Genomic DNA, 26,744 nt, shown 5'->3' on the forward strand with positions numbered 1-26,744 from the left:
TAACATATTTTTCTGTAGATTTTACAAATGTATATACCTATAAAATGGGATAGTACAAAATTGCGGGATGTAATAAAACGCAAAATATCGAATAGTTAATTATAATTTATGCGTATATTGGCAAATATCGCATATTTTTTGTTGGTCCACTCAAACCATATGGAATGAGCTCCTGGTACGAAATGAGGCTGCAATTATACTTGCGAAGGGAGATTATTTGCTCTGTTCAGCAAGAATTTTAACCAAAAAGCAGAAATGGAGAAGGTCCGAGACGATAGAAACTGAAAAGTTACAGTTTGCATTCTGTCTGATGCAGTCTAGGCTGGCATAGGGTAGTGTACTAGTTTTTCATATTAATTTTACTAATTTGTATGTGAATAGGTATGTTGTAGTTAATATTACATGCGTGAGTGGATAGTGTATAAGATTATGTCTGTTAGCTAGACATACATAAACACAAGCTCGTTCGTAAAAGTTCGATGCTCGAGAGATAGGCGAAGATTGTGGCATGATGGACGTCAAGGATCATCGAAGGTCTTTGTGTTGAACGTGCTATTGTGTGAAATAGTTCGTATTTGGAATAAACAGTATTGTGTTTGGTGTATTCGTAGCGATGATATATGATTTCAATGTAAGTGTAAAGTTTTTACGACTGTATATTTTATGTACGACTTTGTGTTTTATGTTACGGTGAACGGACACAAGTGGCACAGCTGACGTATGAAAATAATTATTGGTGGTTTGGTAATCTGGTATTGCGTAACTCGTGAATGATCGTTGAATCATGTGTTTGTAGAAAGCTTCTCAATTAAAATACTGTCAAAAATATTATGCGAATTTTATAATTGTTAAGATTATCTTGCTCTTACGGGGTAAGAACGAGGGTGACATTTGAGCTTAAGTGTGAATGTTTTGATTATTAACCGAAGTAAGTTAGTGGCATGATTACAAGGACAGTTTAAGATTCTGTAGACGTAGAGTGTGTTTGATATTTTCTTTTTATCGGTTAAGACTAATACATATAGCTATAATTGAAAATGGTTGTTACAAGATTTGCAATCCTGTCAGAATGCCAAAAGTGCAAAATTATGAGATTTCTAAGCTAAAGTACTTGGAGTTGACCCGTATGTACTACATTTAAACACTAGTACCACATAAACCATTCTACGTGTTATGAGTAATCTATCTTAGCAGATATATTAAGCTCTTGTAAAGAGCGCCGCAATGTATTATTTTGGGCCAATATTTCACAGAAAGTGTCCACGCATGAATGAGATAATACGTAGATTGATTTAGAATAGGATAGATTATAGTAGGTTAGGTTGCGTTAGATTAGGGTCCTGAACCCCTTCTGTGAAGCTTAATTCGTATTTTGTGTGTATTGTTTTCAATGACTGCGACTAGCGCAGCTCCTGTTACCACATGTAGTACTGAGCTGCCTTCACTCGCTCTAGCCTCCCTGTATTGTGAGTTACGAATATATAGTGGTTTTCAAAGCTAACCAAGTTTTCTTATCAGCAGTAAAACTGTCATATGGTTGTTAGCGGCCACGTGCGGTTTGTCAACCTGTTGGATGTTGCCGGTATTACAAAAGCTTAGCCGCTCTCCCTGTCGCCAGGGTAAACAATGAAGTCTCGAACTATTCTTTCTGAGTGTCACAAACCAATAAGCAGATACATAAAACCAGAATAACCATTTAAAATAGGAATAAAATACATACACGTCATTCGACAAGTAATTTTCTCTCCTTTTAATATAATAATAATAATAACATGATAGTTTTACGTCCGAGCCGTTTCGGGCTACCGTGCATTTTCGGTAATGCTCGGATAATAGAATAGATCCTGAACCACACGTTGGACCGGTATTGTATTTTTACCCGTATGAATCTGGTTTGCCCGATTGAACCGTATGAATAGGAATGACCTGATAATCCCGTTTTTATGAAAACAAGCTTAATCTGTCATTATTGTAAATGATGTGTTGTTTCACTTTATTATCATAACACAAATTGTTCTAATTATCATGTACCAACTCATAACGAGTCTATCGGGTCAAACGGTCCAAACAGGCCAAACACGGGTCAGGCGGGTTTATCAGGTCTAAGGATCGAGTAAACCAAACGCAATGGGTATTGGGCGGATACAGTTTACCCGAAAAGTTAAAGCACTAATTATAGATTAAAGTCAATACTTAAGAGCTCTAATTGTTTGCATTCACTTTTTTCTTTCTATTTTTTAGTTAGCTGACCAACGAACTTGCGGATACATAAATATAAATGCTCAAATCTAAATTATTGTATTGTATTATTGCAATGAGCATCAACGTGATTTACTATTAGGAGTTAGCGTGATGCACTAATGTTAGTCTTTTATAAATGTTAATGTTATTATTATTATTATTTGTTTATGCCCTTCATGCAACTTAGAATCAATCTCACATAAAGCACTATATCAGACCTGATTGGACATTATTTTGAAAATTCTCACATAAATAGATAAAATAAACAATTGAAACTTAACACTTCAAGAGTTCAAAACATGTCCTCGTTTTCGTTTCTCTCAGTTTCTGAGGACGATTGATCTATCTCGATGACAACGTGATCTTTGTCTCCATCAAAAATATTTTGCAAGACACGATAACTTTGTTCAATGTCCTGGAAAAACATTAACATTATTATTATTATTATTCGACAGGCCATCTGTCTATAATGACAATTTAAAACTTTTTTAAAAAAAAGAAATGATTAAAAAGCATTCTATTAAGCACCTAAATCCTCATATGTATTAATGTATGCAGGTTAATAGCTGAGTAATAATGCTATCATTATTAATTTCCTGTGTATAGTATCCTAATTTGTAGTTTGTCCAATTTTTATACACGTGACGAATCACATTAGAAAGAAACTGATCAATTATATATTGACCTGTATAATTATATCTTAAAGTTAGAAATAATATACTTACAAGCAGAGCAGATAAACAGACAGAATCTTTATTAAGCCTATTAGTAATATTACATATTATTATTAGCAATAATAATAATGATAACTAAATTCCTGGCGCAACAGCCTTTAGAAGGCCTGGACTTACGGCACTCATTTCTGTGGGGTAATGTGTTTAGAGGTCTGCACGGACTCGGGCTTCTATGATAACCGTAATGGGGTTAGCCATACTGAGAGCTTTATACAGTTCTACCTGAGTTGGAGCGGCAACGCCGGAATCTAGTTAGAATGAAGGATTTATGATAGGGACAAGTAATCCCTTAGATCTTGACCTTCAAGAAAAAAATTGGTTATGTTTTGTCGTGTACTATATATGTTGTATTAGGTTTTCTCTAAATTAATGAAAACTTGAAAGCTGGTATCTGAATAGTAATACAGTTATGATTTCATTGTGTTTCTGAAAAAGAAACGCCAATATTAAATATAGAAAGAAGAGAGAATAATTTTAAAAAGTTAACTAATTCCGGGTCGCACAGTTCACAAGGAACATGGCATTGACAATTAATTTTCATCGATTTCTTTTTAAAAATTACTCTGTCTCAATATTCAGATTAATCCACTTCTCTTTATGCATGTTAAAATTAAAATAACAGATATTGTAAAATCCGGAGACCTCCCGTCTTCCGACAAGTGCAAACGGAAATACCACTCTTTTGAATTTCACCCGCAACAATAGCGTATAGCCGAGTATCTCATAGTAGTGCTCTCACAGCAAAAATATGCACACATTTTACAAGAACATTACGTTACCAACGAATCACAACACGCAAAATAAAGATCTATTATAGTACCGTGGTAAAACCAACAGCTCAGTTTCAACCATAACAAGTTACATAATTTTCAACTGCTTAAACGATCAAGCCTATAAACATGAAAGCTAGCAGTTATCTTGATTCCCGTTTAACATATAAGCTAGTTTACGAAAGCAGAATACTAGAATTCAAGAATATACCTAAATCATGTAAAGTCTAAATCACAAATTAGTCTAGACAATTGAGAGGGTTATGCCACCATAACATCTCCCAACCAACAATGAAAGTAACATAAGTTTTCTACTTGTCTCTCTTCTCATTGTTTAAAGTTGTGAACTTCGCATGCCAACTGGATCCAGTTTCTACTTGGTATTCCTATTTCTGCGAGATTCATCGTGAAGTTGTTCTTCTATCTGCACCTTGGTCTACCTAATAGTCTTTTCCGATTGAATTTCCAGTTACAATTTTGAAAGCGTTCCTATATTTATTCTAGGAGCTGCCCATCTGAGCCTCGTAGACTTTGACCCTAACAATGTTAGGTAAACGGTATAAATTTTGCAGTTCCTCGTTATGAAATTAATGCCATTCCCGTTCCCTTTGTGCTCAAATATTTGCCTTAGAATTTTATTTTCAAGTAGCTACAAATTGTTTGACAGATTTAGCGAAGACAAAAGGATTTTGGACTCAGTAATAACTCATGGAACTACTTTCCGTAACAGTCCTCATTATGGCGATAACGTAAGGCTTCATTATCTAAAATTATGAACTTCGCACGCTCAACGCTTCAGAGTACTTTCGTAACATGTCGTCTAAAGTATGGTCATTATCTTAGTAGACTCCTCTAGTTGCTGTCCGTATGTCGGAAGGTTACGAAGATTGAATTTACTTTGGCATCGTTACTTGGTAGTGCCAGGCACGAAAACTGACAATACTTTCAACCATGAACACACCACGAAATCGCTGTATTTGAAATAAAGAAAACATGCACGAGTTGGCGATATTTAAATTGATTGTAATTTTATAATAAAATGACTGGAAAAACAGACTTGTTGCTGGTTTATATTTTGTTTAGTGATTAACTAGGGAAGGTCGCGCGGTGTTACTCTGACTTCATATCGATACTATGCTCAATTGTCTCTTTTTTATATTTGAAACAATTATTCAAACAGGGAAATCCTCGATCGCAAACATGTTTGAATTACGAGCGTTAAAAGTTCAAAATTGAACAAATTTTGCAAAATTTTGAAGTAACTTTATATATATATATATATGTGTGTGTGTGTATGTATGTATGTACGGTTCATGTTTGGAATCGGGGAGTTTTTTTTTTTTTTTGTGGGGGGAAGGGGTGCCCAGAACAGTGGTGATGTCAAAACGTACGCATTTTGCAATTTAAGGGCATTTATTAGGGAGAAGGAAAAGGGTAATAGCGTCTTACAACTAGCAAATTGGCTTCTGTTTGGCACACCGGGTCAATAGGATGATAAAATGTATTTGCCTCCCCTATTCGACTGTGTGTCATTCAAATATCACTTTCCTGTGTGGCCACCTTGAAGCTGAACAATGACATGTCTCTGAAACGCTTGGCAGCTGAACTAACGTGAACGGAACTCCGAATCTCATCGCTAGCGATTTTTTAAAATTTTCAACGGATTTTAATGGCGATTGTTGGAAAATAGTGGCCGAACTTCAGGGAATTTTTTACGATATTCGGCGATAAGTATTGCCAAAAAACAAACAATTGGCTAACGACGATGTATACAAACATTGGTTTCCTCCAGAATAAAAGCCACCTTATTCACAGCTTTGAGTACACATTCCTGCTAATCATTTTTTTTTTTTTTTTTTTTTTTAATTCAGTCTATTTTGTCTGAATGGACAAACCATACTCATTGTGAACCTCTACTTAATGTGAAATTTATGCCGATGAAACAACGTTGATAGAATGAGCTCCACGGCCACCGATCAACAGGATGTTCTGACGAGCTTCTTAGGGAACACCTTGGAAGCGAACCTTCGGAAAGGAACTCGTGTAGTTCGCAGGCAAGTTACACACACACACACACACACCATTCATACAGGGTGTTTCAAAATTAATATCGGTGTATTAAGGCTTTGTAGTATTTATTACAGTTAACTTACAATTATAAATAATACATCAAATGAAAGAGGAACTCAAATAGTTTCTGCTTCAGGAGACACTGGACTATTTTCTATAGTATTTTTGACATCGTCTGTCTCATCATCATGTGAAACGGCTGAATCGCTTGAGCCTGGTGTTTATCATATTTTCATTAAAATGCATATCCTAAGGGGAATTATCTTTCCAACATAGTAAGTACTTGGTATGAGCCATGTTTTCATCTCGCTTTCATTAAAATAGGTTTTCTGTGGAAAGAAACATTTACGCCAAAAGTAGAGTATCACGTATGCCTCATATTAGGGAAATTATACGTAAATTCTTATTTAAAAAAAAAAAAAAAAAAATGGTCACGTGTTCAAGGTTTTAAAAAAATTCGCCTATAATATTTTTCACGTCTTTTCATCACGGGAAAACAGTTGAACCGTTTGAATTGATTTTCTAAATATAGCGCTTGGCTCGAACTGCATTTTTATCATGTTACTTCCGTTAAAATGCGTATCAGGGGAGAGAGGATACAAAATATATTCTATAGATTAAGTATCCCAGTAACTCGTCATGTTACGCAAATGCAACTAAGTACTAAATGATGGTTGGCACTTTCCATGCGTTTCTGGAAATTCCAACTCTAAAGGAGGCAATTAGGTAATTTCTAAAATATTTTCTCTTTTTGTATACACAAAGTGGTCGAAGTGAGTAAATGAATATTTTATCAGTTCCCTTTAATTGTATTGCGTATCGTAAGGGGATAAGAAGGTTTAAATTTTTCGCGAACTACTGCACCGTATAAAATGCATTTTTGAACATACTCTGTTCTGGATACTTGGTATCTTTAATCACTATTCTTAATCTAACTTCATTTTAGCTCCCGACTTGAGTGGATTGGAGGTTTCCTTTGAGAACACCCAGATAATAGCCATATATAGCATCCAGGTGGTCTCTCTATCTTTTTTTTTTTTCCATAGAAACGTCGGGAGGTAGAAGCAAAAAAAAAAAAAAAAAAAAAAACTACGTACCTATAGGTTACTGGGCATATTGGCAAATTAACGACGGCCGAAAGCTAGGGAACAGTTCGAAGAGGTAGATGTCGACATGCAGACGTACGTACGTTCGTCGGGCACATCACAGGAATTGTTCAAAGTGTCTGTAATGGATTGGATAGCAATGCATGCATGACAACGCCGGATCATGTACTGGCCAACCCGTTCGAAAATGGCGAACAGATGCACAGGTGTTATGGATACGCTGTTCCAAGTCGTTGACAAGAGTAGCATACACCATACTTCTAATGTGTCCCCACATATAGAAGTCCCGTGGATTCAGGTCCGGAGACCAAGCAGGTCAGTGTTTTGCACCGCCACGCCTGGTTCAACGTCTTCCATCGGTTGACATTCACACTGAGGTGCGTGGGAACTCCATCATGCTTGTACCACATGTTGTGGCAAATTGTTTGGGGGAAGTTTTCCGGTAATTCGGACAAGTGTATCCTGCAGGAAGAACAAATACTCTGGTCCATCCAGTCTTCAGGGTAGCATGTCTTGGCCGATCAGTTAATCATGGACAATACCACACAATACATTGAGACCCAATAGGTGTTGATCAGTGCCAACTGTGCCATGGGGATACGCATCTGCCCAAGTATGTGTTATGCATGTTTGCAATTACCATCCCTTTCAAACGTGGCCTCGTCAATGAACAGTACTGATGCCTGAAACTGCATGGTGAATGATAGTGATCTGTTGAATGAACCGTTGGAAGAATGCTTCACTTCATTGAGAATCCGCTTCTGTCAGTCCTTGTACCCCTTGTAGTTAGTATGGGAAAAGGCTTTTTCATGTAACGTACTCCATACAGTCATGTGATTAACACAGCTTAGTTCGTTTGTACTCGTAACAGATATTCGTACAAGATGGAGTCGCCCAGCATCCACATAGGCAGGTAGAACGGTCCCTGTATCTCACACACACACCAATAAATTGCTGCAAATATCATGTATGATGGTTTGTGTCTGTTAGGAAAGCGCCCCTAATATAAAGGTAACCAAGAAATTTCTGTCGCTTTTTTCACCCACCACTTTCGAACATCGTTATGTCACATAAGACGTACCGGGAAGGTCAAAAATAGTCCCCATCAGCATCGACGACCTTCTGCCAACGTTCCGGAAGGCCATGGATTCTATCGCTGTTAGAACATTTTGGGCCGTGAAGCGAAGAAGCTATAAAGTGCATTTTACACCTCTACTAGGGATTTGAACTGGCGTCCTCTAAGGTGATTGTGGAAGGTATGGAACAGGTGATAAACGAACGGTGCAGTATCTGAAGAGTATGACGGATGCAATAGTGTTTCCCATCCAAGGCGTAGAATGGTGTCCTGAGGCATTATAACCACGTGGGGCTTAGTGTTGTCCTGTAACAGGAAGGCCCCTTTGCGATTCAGAAGTGCTGGCTCCAGAGTTTTTAGTTTTTCTTGCACACGGCTCAACTGCTGACAGTACACAGTTGTATTGATGCTTTGACCAGCTGGTTGCAGTTTCCGATGCACGATGCCGTGAGCAGTCCACCAAACACATAGGAGGACCTTCTTCTGGTGCAGTGCTGGTTTCGGCTGTTTTCGAACCGGCTCATGGGATGCTAACCAGTGATGACTGCACCGTGGAGCTTCGTACAGGACCCACTTCTCATCACGTGTCAACACTCTGTCCAGAACTGGCTTCTTCCTCAGGCGAGACAGCAAAGAAACAAAGATATCTGTTCGTGTTGCCTTCTGGCCCGAAGTCGAATCATGTGGGACCAATCGACCCAACTTGTAGTGCTTCCGAAGTTGATGGAGGTGCTTCCGAATAGTTTTTCCACTCACACTGAATTGTAGTCTCAGTTCATCACATGTCTTGCCACTGTTCGCCTCAATTGCTACCTGAAGATCTTCATTTTGTGCATGTTGGCCTTCCGACACGTGGTGTGTCTTCGAGTGTTTCGTTGCCGTCCTTAAACGTGTTAAACAACAGCTCCACTGTCCGCATAGTCATGACACCCTCACTAAAGACCTGGCATATCTTCCGCCCCGCTGAAGCGGCGTTTGACCCCAGTTTGAACTCTTACAGCATTCCGGCCCTTATGACGCTTTGTGGAGGTCCCATGTTTACTCTGTCTTTACGCAAATTCACGATGCAATTCAGCCACAACCAGGTAGTATGGTGGACAACGCACACCAACCGCACAACTGACTTCGCCTTATCTCCATTCACATTCAACTCACGGTGTGAAGGCCAGTGGAACACAGACCTCCACAAGAAGCGACAGAACTTTTTGTCACCTGTATTGAATCGTGCTGCTTCATGCCCATTGCCATCTGCACGACCGTACATGAATAGCTTGTCGTCCTGTTCACGGTTTGAATAACGCATTATTTTTTAGTCGATTGCTGCCAGTTCTGTGTCTGAATCGAGCAACTACGTATTGAATCTCAATAATCAAGTATGTAAAAAAATAAATAAATAAAAACAGGTGAAAAATGCAATAGTCATTACTACTGCAAGAAGAAAATTCGAGTAAGTTTTTTAAGTATTCCTGATCTTTATGGATATTTTCTTTTTTCAGGGAATAAATAAGTGTGTGCGTGTGTGTGAAAAATTCTAGATTAAGTGTTCCTTAGGTATTTTAAATTAACTTTATGTATTTGTTAGCATTCTAAAATATTATGATATCTTGTTTCAGGGTGCTACTTCTGGCCAGTTGAAGCTATCATGTGGAGTGATCATTCTTGGGAACCGTTGGCTGAAGTTACATTTACTTTAGCTGGTGTGCCCCGAGATCTTAGATATATCCATTGTGTCTGTAGCAGAGTATTTATCAAGTAAGTACAAATGATCTAATAACCACCTTCCTTCCGTAATGCCGAATAATATCATTTACACAAGTTCTTTTGTGATCTGTAGTGACGATTTCAAGGCGCACTTACCCGAGAAAATTCCATGACCTCCATGATTATGCTGTTATTGTGCCCCTGCGTTCTGACTCTCACCCGACATCAAGTTTCCATTGGAGAAAACTAGCACGTAGAATAGGTTATGTCCGGTGAGACAACCGTCTATCTTTATTTTCCACAGGCCTCGATGATATGCAGGTTTCCTCTGTGTCAAGGTCCGTTTGAGAAGACTGAAAGTGCAATAGTCCATCGGTGAAATATCCAAAGATTTCACTGAATAGTAGGGGAGCTTAAGGCAAAAAAATGGCCAAACCCTGCACTTTGTGTTAAAAAGGTGCCACTCGGATATGTTGTTCCCCTGATCCAACTAAGCAGGAATCAAAGTGGCCCCACTCCGACAGGTAGCCAGAATCCAATATGGCGGCTATCAAAGATGGCCGCCTCTGCGAATTCATAGTGTTGGTTTTAGAGGCATATATCTCCTTAACTAATAGTCCAATCTTCACGATTCAAAAACTAAACGACGTAGAAGATAACAGGGTCTAACAAATTAGCAAAAAGTTTTACCTAACACTGAAATTAACACCTACAGAAATTATTTAATTTGGAACATTACATTTCTTGTGATGGAGTTTACTCATATTTTTTTAAAATAACAAGTAAACGGCTGGGATTATCGAAAAAGATGTCGTATAACTTTATAAAGAGTGTTAAATTATCTTTCGTTTGGTGTATATTTCATTCAGATTGGTTAATAAATAACGAAGTTATGACAATTTAAAGATTCGCATTGAGTCGATTGATTTTCCCAAATATCGAGCGAGAGTTCATTTACCGTAATAAAACATCACTGATGGATGCTGCATTGTACGAAACAAATCATTCTCTTGTGATGTATTCTTCATAAGTCCCATTTTCACCAGAGCACAAGACAGCCTAACCGAACTCAGTTAAATGAATCCAATATGGCGGCCATTAATTATCATCCATAAAGATAAGTCTTTTTCGAAATATTTATTGAAGTATCTAGATTTATAAACAAGTACGACAAAGTAATAACAAACATTTTTCTCTAGCCCATCCTTCTGCCCCACAGAGTAAGTATGGGAAGGAATGAACTCCAAATCATGTTTCGAAATACGTCGAAAGAATCAGATAGAACTGAGTGTTTAAAAAAGTTGGAGTAATAACAACTGCGCTATTCTCGAAGTATTTCCATTGAAAGTAACAATGGCGTAAATCCCGTGTAATGTTTCGGCGGGAATACTTCGGAATTACACACAGAAGGAAAAGTTTGAGGCGCCTCCGCAATTCTTGTGTTACCAAGAAGTCGTCGAGTCAAAATGAGCGATGTTTTTAAATTGTACAAAACACGGTTAATGACGATTATGAAGAAGCCTGAATCAGAAGAAATAGAAGTTCATAGTACAAGATTTGGTGAAAGGATTCTTCGTCACAAGCCAGAGCTAACAGCTCATCTGTCCGGCAGAGATGTTTTGCTTTCAGAAGGATCTGACATAATAAGTGAGCTGGAGAAAGACATTGATGAAGATGCTATGGCACTAAGTCGTGTTGTTAAGATGCTTGGAAAGGATATGGCAAACCACAAGAGTCATTTTACAGGAAAATTTGAGAATCACTGACAGGAAGATTCTGTTCCTCCTTCACTAATAGCTGCTAGCTGCTGTTAATATGTTACTTTATGATTCATCTGTCACCCGTCTAATATTGACTACAATCCTTCTAGCACAATATCAAAGGATTCTTTTCATGGTATGAGCATTTCTATTTTCCAGCATCCTTCTAAAGATAACCCTGGCATTCGACGTGACCATGTCTCACTGGATAAGTGAATATAAAAATGAGAACTGCTCCTGCTCTCCCCGATAATTATGCTCTAGTACAAAGATGCAAATAAGCAACAAAATTTTACTCACCCAAGAAAAAAGCTACTAGCCTACATCCCACAATAGAAATCATTTACTTACCTTGGTTATGATATTAAATACTCGCCCGCGCCGATGAACCACTTGCCCCGGGCGAGTGGTTATTTGCATCCCTGCTCTAGTACCTCCTGCTTATATCACTAATAAGGAACCCGTTTTACCTCAACAGAATCCGCAGTTCGTAGAGAAAGTTCTTCCACGAAATGGATTTTTCGCAGAAGAAAATAACTGGGAGTGTTGGCTTGAAGCATGCTTAAAAAATGACACTATTTGTACTTGGTCTGTACTGCATGCCTCGAAAACTGAAACTCTGCAAATGCCAAGTATATGCTGCCTGCTTCCGTTGTTTAAGGGAGACTCTAAATATGTTGCTATGATACGGCACGAAATGAATGTTCTACGAGAACTTACAGACAAAGTCAACAAGGACAAGTTCCGGTTCTTATAATGGATCAACCACTATTTGCCGTGGGGAAACGAATTCAATGGAATTGGCCAGAGTCATATGGCGAAGATCATCAAATTCTGATGGTGGGAGGATTGCACATCGAACAAGCCTTCCTGCATCTTATAGGCAAATGGTTAGATGGAAGTGGTTGGGTAGAAATTTTATACAAGTCAGATGTAACAACACCAGGAACCGCTGACAGTATATTGAAAGTAACTCACATTACCAAAGCTCGTTTTGCTCATCAGGTTACTCTGACATTTTTACATCATTTGAAGCGTGATGCATATCAGAATTCTTCAATCTTTCAATGACTGGTATACTGAAAAGGAATCTTCGTGTCCAACGTTTAAGTTTTGGATAATATATTACAGTATCGTGATTTTACTCTTAATTTACATCAGACCCATACGTCAAGGAAATTTTAAGCTCTACATTGAAACACTAAAACTAATGGCAGAATTGTTTTTCGCAATGGACCACCTTAACTATGCTCGTTAGCTTCCCGTTCGCATTTTTGATTTGAAGAAGTTGGAAGAAACACATCCTGAGATTATGTTTTCGAAATGGGTTACTTTGTGATAAGAAAGACATCAAAACATTTCTCTGCAATAGCTATAGATCAGGCTCACGAACAGAATAACAAAATTATAAAAGGGGATGGCGGAGCGATTGGTCTCTTACACGACGACAATGCTCTTGTCAAATCGATGACAGCGGGACCAGAAATTAGTAGACTAATTAATGAATTCAAAATATCATAATGAATAAGATCCTGAGAATAAGCACCATGAAGATTACTCGTCGATGCAAGAAAGATTTAAATCGTCTGTTGAAGAGATGAAAGAAGTTTTCATCGAATTGGGGAATCCGTTTGAAGAAAATAGTGGACTTGTTAATGTGGCTTCCAGAATCATCTATAGCGGTGATATAATTGAATTCGTATATTCAACAGAAGAAAAAGAGTCTAATATGTACAAGGAATTTGTGCAAGAAAGATTAGTAGAATGTACCAAGCCATTCTTTTCGCCCATGAAAAGATCTTCTCTAGTGTTTCATTCTTCCCTTCAAAAGAATAAAACAAATACAAATGAAATAAAATTACTTAAGATGGACGTTGAGCTATTCTCTCGCTTACTACGCGTCAGTTAAAAAAGACGACTTGACTTGGATGAATTCTTTCTGCATGAGAGTCAACCAATTCCACAGTCTCTCTGCCATAATTCACAATCCTCAAAAAAGTCCGACTTAGTTATGCTTCTAGAGAGTGAAGCCAACATTAAAGAAGAACATTTTCCTAATTTTTGTGATGTTTTGTTATTTGATGGAGCAATTTTGGTTCACATTTTGCAACTAGTATCAGTAGAAACATTTTGTAATTATTTCCAGTGTAATTTCTTCGAATATGTTCAAAGAGAAGCAGACACATTCCATAGAAAGCAAGTGGATCTGATATGGGATAGATACTCTTCAAAGAGCATAAAATCTTCCACAAGAGAAAGCAGGGGTGTAGGAATAAGGACAAAAGTAACACCAACTACACCAATTCCTAGCAAGTGGAACGATTTCCTTCGTAATGACGCAAATAAATAAGAACTGTTCCTTTTTCTTGAAACGTCTATGTGTAAAAAGGAAGGAAGTAACTTTGAGGTGGCTACCAGTAATGGATATCACATAGAAACTTCAAGAAATCTTCCAACATTTTCAAACACATCATCAGGAAATCATTTAGAAGAAGCTGATAGTAGGATCATGTTACATTGCTTTGATGCAGCACTAAATGCACACAAGATAGTTATCCGCACAGTAGACACAGATGTTGTAATACTTGCTGTATCGTTTTTCTACGACTTTGAGCGACACGGTTTAGAAGAATTATGGATATCTTTTGGCACCAAGAAACATGATTGATTTTTCCCAGTTCATATTTCAAAAGCATTACGAAAAGAAAAATCAACTGCATTACGAGGCCTCCATGCGTTTACAGGATGTGATACAGTGTCATACTTTCTCGGACATGGACAATTATAAGCATGGAAAACGGCTTTTGCATCCAGAGGTGACCACAGCTTTCCTAACTATTTCACACCCTGTAATCAACATAGGCAAAGATTGGTTTAATTCATTGCAACGATATGTTGTCCTATTATATTCAAAAACAAGTGAAAAATTTAAAGTTAATGAAGCCCGGCGAGAATTCTTTTTGGAAAAGGGCAGACCTCTTACTGCACTTTCTCCAACTTCTGATGCCTTGCTTCTTCACACCAAGTGTGCAGCATACCAAGCTGGACAAGTCTGGGGCCAGGCAATAAAGAAGATAGCACATATTCCTTCACCAGTAAACGGGATGGACTGACAATGGAAGTGAACTTTCTCCAACATGGACTTCTATTCCAGTTGTATACGAAGCATGTAGGAAACTCTTTTTGAAATGTGCCTGCAAGACATGTACCCCAAGATGTCGTTGTAGAAGTACAAGCGTCCCGTGTCGCTTTTTTGTTCTATGTGTAGGGGAACATGTGGAAAGGTGATGGAAACTGAAAACAAAGATCTAGACCAATAGAACTTTCATGTAAGTAGCACTCATAATTTTTGAAAATTCAATTGATCCACAGTAAATTTACACCACGTTGGAAACGTATCAATAAATAGATAAACTTAAATGTATTATTCTTTATAGAATAGCTTGTACAAAAAGTAATATTAACTGTTCGTTGAAATCATAAAACTGTTTGTACACATAGACAATCCAAAAGATATATTGTGAATTTCAAATTATCGAACCAAGTGTTTGTGTTGTGTTTCTGTTCTTACAATACGAAAGAAATTATTTACTTTCTAATTTATAACAATATATTGCTTTATGTAATTTCATTATAATAATGCAAAGGATATAAAGCCAATGTCTATGGTTTAAAGACATGAATTTATTTCTTAGTCTTTTTGTGCAGTGCTCTTTCAATTCAGATGAAACAATAAAACTTTTCTATCATGACGCTTCGCACGTAATTTCTTAAGATATTCTTAAACTTGATTCATGTATAAAAGTGAATAGTACAGGGTGTCTAGCAGTCGGGAAAATCGGGAAAGTCGGGAATTTGTCTTAAATTAAAAAAATGGTCGGGAATTCGGGGATTTGTCTGGAATTTGCGAAAAAAGTCGGGAAAAATGGAATTAAATTCCACATGTTGGAAATGATGCTGACGCTTGTCGGAGCAACTCCGATAAACCTCGCGTTCCTAAATGCATCGCGATGTAATACTTTTACATTTTATTTTTTTTTAATGTGTTCCTAAATACACCGCGATCCATCTCAACCGTTTTTCTATTTTCTACGTAGAAGCGGTCATGTGGTACGCGTTGCATCTCGTACACCGTGAATTTTCTGCGATTTATGTGAGGCGCGCGGTTTGTCTCCTGCTGTGGTGCTGGGGGAAGAAGAGTGGTGAGTGAGTGGTTGACAACAGTGTTTGCTGACAGCAGAAAGGTTTTTGCACAGACAAAGGATATACAGACCGCAAACTTCCAATATGTGCAATGGAAATCAGTTTTTATCGTCTGCACAGCGAAAGAGCCAATCAGCGCTCGGGTGGGTGGAACGATGTGTCGTCCCGGGTGAGATGGCGCTGCCATCGGTCTGTGAACGTGACGTCATGGGTTGTCATAGTAACCAGGGGACTGTTTTCGTCTGCTTTGAATCACAAGTGTTAGACGCAGTGCAGAATGATTAGCTAGCTTGTGTTCAGCTTTTCTTGTACTGCCTCTGGATTTGACATTCCTTTCCAGCTTATATATATATATATATATATATATATATATATATATATATATATATATATATATATATATATATATATATATATGTGTGTGTGTGTGTGTGTGTGTGTGTATAAATCAGATTTTTCTTTTTTCCCTTTTTTTCGAGTTCACTGAAAATGCCCAAGTTCTGCAAAATACGTCAACATAAAAAGCTGTTCCCCAAATGCAAGTAAAGGAGCCAAAGAGTAATAGTTTTGAATAAAAATATAGAAATTCCTCCTGTGGCTGCGAGTGTGTGCACAGACAAAGGATATCCTTTGTCTGTGCTCGCAGCCACTCTTCCACCACGTGCTAGTATCCTAACCCGCGCCCAGTGAGACAAAGCCTCGAAGGTGGCGTGAGATCGACTGATTAGTTCCGTCGTCGTTGGTGCAGCGGCGCTACTGTTCCCGAAATTTCCAGTTTGCCGCGGAGTTTGCGGTCTGTATATCCTTTGTCTGTGGGTTTTTGCGTTTCAAGAGTAAAGGTTTTTGCGTGTTGGATTGTTTTTCACGTATAGGTAAGTTTACCTGGGCAATGATTTTGTAAATAATTCAACACTTTAAAGGCTAGTTGTTTTAATGTCACGGCAAACCACTTGCCATTTCTTTCTTTGCCATGAATTACAGGCATGTCAATTTTGAGTATTCAACATTCCTGCCGTCATAAATAAGTTTATTTTACCAACTATTACAATAACAACAACAACAAAAGACCTAAGCAAAGTTTTACCTAAAGACAGTAATATGTTTGAAATATTCTGCTCAAAATAAATCATTGGTTATAGTATACGACAGTGCCTCATCATTTAGCGAGGACTCACGAAGTGCAGTCTTTTAAGGATTATTCATTGAGGATATAGGAACTTGAAAATGAGGTAACAAGGCGACTTCCATTTAATTACTGAGTAATATAAAATAAAATGTACGTCGGTTTGCGTTGCGTTTCGTTGTGTTTTATGGTATGCGAAGAATAATAATGTGCCCTTGTACGTAGTGTATGAGTATATGTGGGGGATTTGAAACATATATCGCATGTCACGTGCACGTGGATGCTTCTTACTACTTCTAAATGTAATAAAATCATTTTTATACGTAGTGCAACAGTAGGAAGTATCCACGCGCACAGATCATGAGGTACTGTTGTATACTATTACCAATCATTTTTTAAAATTTAAAAACAAGTTATTAGAATGTAGTAACTTGAACTAATACACAAGGTGGGCAAGATTTTACTTTGTGCAGAACAGTAAGTGTAACGTTAAGAATTCTAGTATATTTTAAACCTGACTTAATTAACGTTAACCCTGGAATACACAGGGGGGTGCTGGAGCACCCCAGACGTTATACTCATCGCCATTGTGGCTTTGTTCTCAGGCACATTGGTTGGTGCTTCCGTGTATTCTCATTTTGAAGCATGACATTCACGGTGGTGGGTCTGAAGCAAATTGTCTCGTTTCAGAAGAGAATATATTCAAGAGGTGGGGTTCTCCAGCACCCCACCTGTGTATTTACGTATGTGAAATTCAAATTTTGACGAAATTTGTTTCAGATACTTTGCGTGCATATTTGTTTAATTGCATGATGTCGAAAGTGTGTGCAGGTTCAAGCAAGTTTATAGACTTTGTACTCAACACATTAGAAGAAGATTATGATTCTGTAGGTAATTTCAGAGAGTCCGATGACAATATTGAAGTGTAATCGGAAGTCGATGATGAAATTAGTGGAAGTGACGCGAGTGACACTAAGGGTAACATCGAAAATGATCCAGCTATAAGGGGAGCCTCTATATTAGTAAGAACCGGTCATATTTCTAAGCCCTGAACCAAGCACAATTCTGTGCCCGTAATATCTCAAAAATATTATAATTCTTGTTAGGTACTTTATTTAATGTCTGTCTGAAGAAAAAGTCACTCATCTTTCCTGTGCTTGTACATGTAGAAACACTCAAAGCCATCTTACCTTTTTTCTTTTTTTTATGTTGGAGAGTGTAGGCCAACCACGTGGAAATTTGGACAAAAAAAAAAAAAAAAAAAACTAGCAAGATTTGGTTGAAACGTTTGGTAAACAGTTTGAAGTAAGTTTAATTTACGTTACGTTAGGTTAGGTTAGCATTTATTTACGTAATCGTCAATTAGGCCACGAACTAGCTCAGCACCGAACATACTCGTGTAGTTTTGCCATGATTTATTTTTTGTGTTTTCAGAGTCTGACGCACATCATGCCGTCAACGAATTTTCAAGAAAGGTGGAAATATGAATTTCCCTGGGTAAAAGAAGGGAAGACGAAGTTAACTGCAGAATGTGTGTGGTGTCATACCACATTTTCGTTTGGCACCATGGGACGTACAGCTCTTACCAGTCATTCAAAGAGCAAGAAGCATCAAAACCTTGCAGCGACTCGACAGAAGACTTACGCAATGACATATCATTTCCCAACAAAACCTAAAGAAATTTCAGATGTTCCTGCGTCTTCATTAAATGTAGATCAACCTGGCACCAGCACTGGTCCTGTTCCATGCTCATCCAGCGAAACATGCTCTCCCACTCGTAGGTCTACTTCGACCCTGGACAAATATAAACTAAAAGATAGAGTCACACAGGCGGAGATTTTGTGGTGTATAAACGAGGTGATGAATCACAACTCTTTACGCAGTGCTGAAAGTAGTGTTCTTCTTTTCACTAGGATGTTTCCAGACAGTGCAATTGCTAGCGAGATGAAATTGCACAAGGATAAAGTGTCATATAGCATCGTGTACGGATTGTGTCCATACTTTCAACGTGAACTTAAATCCATATTACAAGAGTGCGAACATTATGTCATTGGATTTGATGAAAGTTTAAATAGTGTTGCGCAAAGAACCCAAATGGATGTAAGTGTACGCTTCTGGGACGATAACACGAACAGAGTCAGAACACGGTATTTGAATTCTGTGTTTATGGATCATAGTACAGCTACAGACCTACTACAAGGTTTGCAGAATGTATTGCAATCGCTTGATCCATTTAAGCTTTTGCAAGTTTCAATGGATGGGCCAAATGTAAATTGGGCGCTTTTACGACTAATGAAAGAGGAACGTTGTGCCTCCCTTGGTACAGACGCTCCACAGCTCCTTGAACTTGGCTCGTGTGGTCTTCACGTTGTTCACGGTGGTTTTAAGACTGGTATACAAAAAACTGGATGGGATTTGATTTCTTTTCTTAGAGCCTTGTATAACTTGTACGAAATGGTACCAGCAAGGCGTGCCCAGCATTCTGAAATAACAGGTTCGTCATTGTTTCCACTTCCATTTTGCCATATTCGTTGGGTAGAAAATGCGAAGGTAGCCAAGCGAATCCAAGAAATATTACCGCATGTGAGAAAGTATGTTGAAACGGTTAAGGGAACAGACAAAGAACCCAACTGTAACAGTTTCAGAATAGCTAGAAATTTGAACGACAAGTTGCTCTATGCAAAATTAGCGTTTTTTCAATCTCTTGCTGAGGACTGTGAGCCTTTCCTGACTGAATATCAGTCAGACACTCCTATGACTCCATTTTTACATGGTAGCCTTACTCAGTTATTGAAAGTATTGATGTCTCGCTTCGTTAAAAAAGAAATAATGGACAAGAAGAGTATCAATGCTATTGATGTTATGGAGAAAAGTGAAAACTTATATATTAATTTAATTCGTATCAAAGAAATTGACCTTGGGTATGCAACTAGGTCAGCACTGAGGAGATGTACAGAAGTTAGTGAAAAGGAAATGTTGAGTTTCCGAAAGCAAGTACGTGAATGTTATCAACATTTAGTGTCCAAGCTGCAGGAGAGGTCCCCGCTAAAATATTCCCTTACAAAAGCGCTGACGTTTCTTAATCCCTTAACCGTTGGTCATTCACAGGAAGAAGCTGTTAAACAAATGAGAGCAACGTTCGAAATTTTAGTGCAGAGTAATATTGTCTCAGCATCTGATGCAGAAAAGGCAGACAGAGAATACAATGCTCTAGTAGATCAGACACATGTGCGGAAGAAAATGGAGTCGTACAAAAGAAATGAACACAGACTTGATGACTTCTGGGTGAGTGTGTTACCACCAAATGATGTATATCTGTGCAAAATAGTAAAGATATGCCTAATTCTTTCCCACGGTAATGCAGCATTAGAAAGGGGTTTTTCGGTAAACAGGGAAATATTAGTTGAAAATTTGTCAGAGGATTCTTTAGTGGCGCAGCGTGTAGTGTATGATGCTGTCAATGAGGCTGGTGGCATACAAGCCCTTCCTATCCCAAAGCAGATGATTCTATCAATGAGAAACGCATACGCGAGATTCAAGGAAGCCGAAGAACACCGCAGAAAAGTGATGTCGGAAAAAGATTGCAGGGCCGCTGAAAAAAGAAGAACAGAACAGAGACGAAAGGAACTTGAAGCAAAGAAACAGAAAATCGTAAATCAGTTGTCGGAACAGGTTGCTACCATAGAGGAGGAGATCAAAAAATTGCATGATTAGATTGTTTCATTGTATATATGAAGAAGGAGACATTCTATGATCAGGTAAGAACTTGTACACTTTTTCATTACATTCAACCTTTCCTAATTTTACGAAAACATTTTTTTTTTTTTTTTTTTTTTTTTTTTTTAGAATGAGTCGGGAAAAATTTGGAAATGGTCGGGAAAAGTCTGGAAAAGGTCGGGAAATTGCTCAGAGAAATTTGCTAGACACCATGATAGTAATAGAATAGGTGATATTACTTTGTCCCTATTCGTTTACAAATCTAGATACTCGGGTGAATGTTTAGAAAGAAACTAATTTTTATTAATCATAATTGATGGCCGCCATATTGGATTCACAACCGGGCTTGGTCAGTAGGCCCGTAGCCAGCCCAAAAATGTAAAGGGGGGGGCGATCCAGCCATACTATAGTTCATCACCATATTATAGTTCATTTGCAAGCCTACCGTGAAAAATTTAGGGGGCAAGCAAAAATTTTGGGGGGCCGGCCCCCTAGACCCCCCTGGATACGGGCCTGTTGGTCAGGCTACTTTGTGCTTCTGGTGAAAGTGGGACTTATGAAGAATACATCACAAGAGAATGATTTGTTTCGTACAATGCAGCATCCATCAGTGATGTTTTATTACAGTAAATGAACTCTCGCTCGACATTTGGGAAAATCAATCGACTCAATGCGAATCTTTAAATTGTCATAACTTCGTTCTTTATTAACCAATCTGAATGAAATATACACCAAACGAAAGATAATTTAACATTCTTTAAAACGTTATACGACATCTTTTTCGATAATCCCAGCCGTTTACTTGTTATTTTAAAAAATATGAGTAAACTCCATCACAAGAAATGTAATGTTCCAAATTAAATAATTTCTGTAGGTGTTAATTTCAGTGTTAGGTAAAACTTTCTGCTAATTTGTTAGACCCTGTTATCTTCTACGTCGTTTAGTTTTTGAATCATGAAGATTGGACTATTAGTTAAGGATATATATGCCTCTAAAACCAACACTATGAATTCGCAGAGGCGGCCATCTTTGATAGCCGCCATATTGGATTCTGGCCACCTGTCGGAGTGGGGCCACTTCGATTCCTGCTTAGTTGGATCAGGGGAACAACATATCCGAGTGGCACCTTTTTAACACAAAGTGCAGGATACTTCCCCTAAGCTCCCCTACTATGAAATGTGGATAATGGGTGTGGCATGAATACATGTCTTCCGTCATTAATCAAGAGCATCGTTGAGTGAGAAATGTGGCTACATACTTTGTGTTGACGTACACATGTCCACTCCGCTCTTGTAGTGGTGGTAAGCGCGTCCACCGGTTCCCGGTGGTAGAACACAAAAATTTGAACGTATTACGGTGGTTTGGATACCACCTTAAACAGTAGGTCCATGTCTCATATAGTCTTGGTGCTGGAAAGGGACGCTGAAGTTCAGTGTACAAATAATTGACACAACCATACCCGATTTGTCTCCCTTCCATATCGTTGACGGTATGTCATAAAATGATATCACGACTTTAGTCTGTTAATAATTGGAATTCAGCTTGGCATTTTTGATGACAGTGTATTTTTAACTTCCCATTGTAACAGAAACCAGCAACGATCGTGAGACACTTGTTAAAAATTTGCCTACATTCACGGTACAATTTTTGAAAATCTTTAGCGCTATGTTCTATGTAGAAAATTGTACTCAGTCTGTTACAGCCATCGAGATACACGTGCCTCGCATAGTGTGACAACGTATTTCCACCTGTCGCCTAGTAAATGGTGCACGTAGAACCTTCAACAATTGGTACGATATTCTGCAACATATTTTGGTAGGAGTTTCCGAACACACATCTTTCGACGCATCTCTTAGATCACGATGGATTATGGTATGAGTTGTCTTGCTGGATGTTCTAATACTGTTTACAATATCTATCTGCGTGCCTATTATGAGAGCTGTCTTTCCGGATAGTAATTTGTAAACGTGCTTCTTTTATTTACTGCGTGTAATATGTGATGTGCTATTAATTGTACTGTTTCGATGTTACCCGACATCTTTGTCAGCAAATCTGGGCAACTAATATCAAACTCTTTTCACTTCATAGAAGTTTCTCTTGTATCATTTCGTGGTTACGGTAAACAATGATGTCAGAACAATTTTAATATGTTAATCTAACTTCTCTCCTCTAGAATCCTCTTTTTTGGTATTATTTCTGTGAAAACAGTTACGCAGAAAAATTTTATGAATACTTATAACTTTGTGCAACCAAAGAAAAAGTTGGTTTTGTTAGTGTGCAAACTATATTTTGTGTTCTGTCCTGATAAGAGGAGCATCGAGGCTCGTTCGAAGTGTATCAACTGAAGTGTCTTATGTTACTGATAAGTCACTTATCTCTAGTCTCACAAAGTTATTTATTTTGAAATATAGGAATCATGTGGTACATTTTTGTTAACTAACCTTACAGTATCAATAAATTTATTCCAGCGAAAATATTTTTGATAGCCGCTGCTGTCACCATTACTCGCTTCAAGTAAGAAAAACCATGAATTGACTAGACTCTCATATGTATGAGTCCATAATTAACATTGAATATAATTAAATTGTGATATTTTAGCCATACACAATCCGACAACTTCTACTTTATGTGCTATCAAACCATCACTTCACGGAATATAACCCACTCCTATTGTACCATTTATAACCCTGTGAACACTATGATCAACTACTCCATTATCGCGCTCCTGAATTTATATATAATGTGAATTTATAAGTAAGTTCAAACTTGATAAATTTTTGAATGAAAGCAGCCGCGCCTTTCAAAAAATATTTCGCTGGAATAAATACAAGGTACTGCACTTAGGTAAAGTTGGTCACTACTTTTAAGCATTAAAATGTTTTTGAACAGCTTCTTGATGCTACAGCTGCATGAAATTGGTTCAATAAATTTTGAGCCTCTTTAAGTCACCAGGCTTATCTAAGAAAGAATTTATGATGATGATGATGATTTATACACGGGTCAGGCACAACGAGATGCACTTTGTGTGAACGTCCATATAACATAGAGCTTCGTTCACTTTTGAGTTGTATGAAAGTGGCAGATATCTACTGATGATCGGAATATTATTGTATGAAAAATGAAAAAAAAGTAAAATGTTACCATACGTTCGTTCTGCAGTGTGGTGCTAGGATCGGTATCCAGTGAGGCGCATACGTTTCCGTTCTTGAACTTACGTTCATTCTCAGATAGCCATGGTAATCGAAAGTGATCGTAAGCCGTGGAAGTTTAACGAAGATTTAACAAAAAAATCCCTCGTGTATATATAAAGGTGACCAAGAAAATTCTGTCGCTTTTTCACTCACCACCTTCGAACATTGTTGTGTCACGTAAGACTTTCCTGGAAGGTAAAAAATAGTCCCAATCAGTATCGAGGACCTCCTGCCAACGTTCTGGAAGGCCATGGATTCCATCGCGGTAGAACTAAGTGAGCCGTGACGCGAAGAACGTATCAAGTGCATTTTGCACCTCTACTAGGGATTTGAACTGGCGTCCTCAAAGGTGATAATCGGAATGGAACAGGTGATAATCGGATGCAATAGTGTTCCCATCCAATGCATAGAACGGTGTCCCGGCTCATCCTAGCCACGTGGGGTTTAGCGTTGTTCTGTAAGAGAGCGTCGATTCAGAAGTGCTGGTGCCAGAGTTGATTTTTTTAACGGCTCAACTACTGACAGTACACAGTTGCATTGATGCTCTGACACCGATGCACGATACCGCGAGCAGTCAACCAAACATACATGAGGACCTTCTGGTGCAGTGCTAGTTTTGGCTGTTTTGGAACCAGTTCATGGTATGCTAACAGGACCCACTTCTCATCACGTCAACACCCTGTCCAGAAATGGCTCCTTCCTCAGACGAGACAGCAAAGAAACACAGGTGTCTGCTCGCGTTGCCTTTGGCCCGGAGTCAAATCATGTTGGACCCATCGACCCAACTAGTAGTGCTTTCTAAGTTGATGGAGGTGCTGCCGAATGGTTTTTCCACTTAACACTGAATTGTAGTCTCAGTTTCTCACATGTCTGGCCACTGTTCGCCTCAATTGCTGCCTGAGGATCTTCATTTTGTATATGTGTTGGTCTTCCGGCACGTGGTGCGTCTTCGAGTGTTTCGTCACGTTCCTTAAACTTGTTAAACCACCGCTGCACTGTCCGCATAGTTACGACACCCTCACCAAAGGCCTGGCATATCTTCCGCCCCGCTGAAGCGGCTTTTGACCCCAGTTTGAACTCGTACAGTATACAGGCCCTTATGACGCTCTGTGGAGGTCCCATGTCTTTACGCAATGTCACGATGTAACTGAACTGCCACAACCAGGTAGTATGTTGGATAAACCCATACCTACAGCTCACCTTCACCTTATCTCCATTCGCATTCAACTCACGGTGTGAGGACCAATGGAACACAGACCTCCACAAAAAGCGACAGATCTTTCTTGGTTACCTTTATAGAAATATAAAGGAACACCCTTTTAAATCTACAAATAACTGGATTGAACTTTAGTTTGTGTCTGCTGTTTTCATCCGTTCTTTCTTGTTTTCGTTTTATTTTATTTTAAAGTTTAAATCTTGAATTAAATATCTACTAACTGTACAAATTTCTGAGTGTAATTAGTTAATTGTTACTGTAGACGAAAGTCCGGCTGAGTTAATTTTAGCTGGAGGCGAAAAATTATGGAACAAGATACACAAACTCATTTTCCTTATCTGGAACAAGGAAGAATTACCACAAAAGTGGAAAGAATCATTGTTCCAGTTCACAAGAAAGGCAACAAAACTGACTGTAATAATTATCGAGGCATTTCTCTTCTGTCAACATCCTATAAAATCCTTTCAAATATTCTATTAGCAAGATTGACCCCATACGCAGATGAAATTATTGGAGAGTATCAGTGCGGATTTAGACGAAATCGATCAACTATCGACCAAATATTTACCATTCGCCAAGTACTCGAAAAGCAGTGGGAATACAATATCCCGGTACATCAACTATTTATTGATTTTAGAAAGGCTTACGACTCGGTTAGGAGAGAAACATTATACAACGTTCTTACAGAATTTGGAATACCGTAAAGGCTAATTAGATTAATTAAGGCATGTTTAAATGAATCCCAAAGTAAAGCCCGGGTAGGAAAATTTTTGACCACGAGCTTTCACGTCGAAAATGGTCTGAAACAAGGAGATGCGTTGTCGCCATTATTATTCAACTTTGTCTGGAATATACCATAAGGAAAATCAAAGATGATAACCAGGGACTAGAGTTGAACGGCGTTCATCAGGTTATGTAGTACGCTGATGATGTAAATTTAATAGGGGATGACAGGAGAACAATAGAAAGAAATGCAGAGATCTTATTAAACGCTTACATGGACATGGATTTAGAAGTAAATGCAGAGAAAATGGAAGTGCTTCGGGACCGTAATACGGCGAATTATGGATATGTTAAAATAGTAAATAATACGTTTGATAAAGTGAACACTTTCAAATAACTAGGATCAATATTAACACTCGGTTAGTCGCATGGGGTTCTGATTGATACAGCTGAACGTTTTTCCACGCACATTTTTGACTGCGATGTCGCTCGCGGCGCCCGTTCTGTGTATTCCTCAAGCTCCACTCTACAAACCTATGAGTAGTAGAGTTCACGGTGACATTCACACATGGCGCTGTAGTTACGGCTGTGTATCAGATAGAACGGTTGCGACTAATCGTGTTATAAGAGAGGCATTTTATGTTTCAGTTAGCTCAATTTTTCTTCATTTATTCTTAGACAAGTATTTCAAGTTTTAAGCTCACAGTTGCTACTGTATATTATGGCAGAACGTGAACGTGTATTTAATCTCACTGATTCGATTGATGTTCAAGAAATTCGGAAAATATTGTTTGATGATGATGAGTCAAATCATCCAGCTGAAATCGAAGATTTTAGTGACGTTGCCGACACTGATGCAGAAGAATGTACGCCAGAAATACGTGAAACAGATTCTGGAACAGAAGAGAGTGGCACTGAAGAAGAAAGTGAACCAAATCAAGAACGTGACCCAAATGAGAAATTAGTGTACCTTGGTAGAGATAAAACTACAAAGTGGCAAATTGTTCCGCGGCAAATGAATAGACGAGTGCCTCCCCAAAATATAGTTGTAAAGCTTCCCGGTGTGATTGGTGTTGCTAAAGAAAGTAAGACTCCATTACAGTGCTGGCAAAAT

General features: G+C 38.3%; 2 protein-coding genes across 4 annotated transcripts in view; both read left to right on the forward strand.

Moving 5' to 3' along the window:
* Window positions 1-202: 202 nt before the first annotated feature.
* The window catches only part of Tgs1 (Trimethylguanosine synthase 1), a 102,975-nt gene continuing 76,433 nt past the window's right edge, over window positions 203-26,744 (forward strand). Inside the window, exons 1-2 of one of the 3 annotated variants that reach the window (XM_081747075.1) lie at window positions 203-332; window positions 9,610-9,748. In XM_081747075.1, the coding sequence (XP_081603201.1) occupies window positions 9,639-9,748 (110 nt within the window). In that variant the 5' untranslated portion in view covers window positions 203-332; window positions 9,610-9,638. The other 2 variants (XM_081747076.1, XM_081747077.1) reach the window with 2 other exon arrangements.
* LOC145674877 (uncharacterized) lies at window positions 16,256-20,602 on the forward strand. The gene is made up of 2 exons (XM_081745119.1): window positions 16,256-16,532; window positions 18,218-20,602. Exon 2 carries the CDS (start codon window positions 18,233-18,235, stop codon window positions 20,495-20,497), a length of 2,265 nt encoding a protein of 754 aa, XP_081601245.1. The 5' UTR covers window positions 16,256-16,532; window positions 18,218-18,232; the 3' UTR covers window positions 20,498-20,602.

Source organism: Thermobia domestica, chromosome 18, assembly GCF_964235325.1.
Source record: "Thermobia domestica chromosome 18, izTheDome1.hap1.1, whole genome shotgun sequence".
Lineage (NCBI taxonomy): Eukaryota > Metazoa > Arthropoda > Insecta > Zygentoma > Lepismatidae > Thermobia > Thermobia domestica.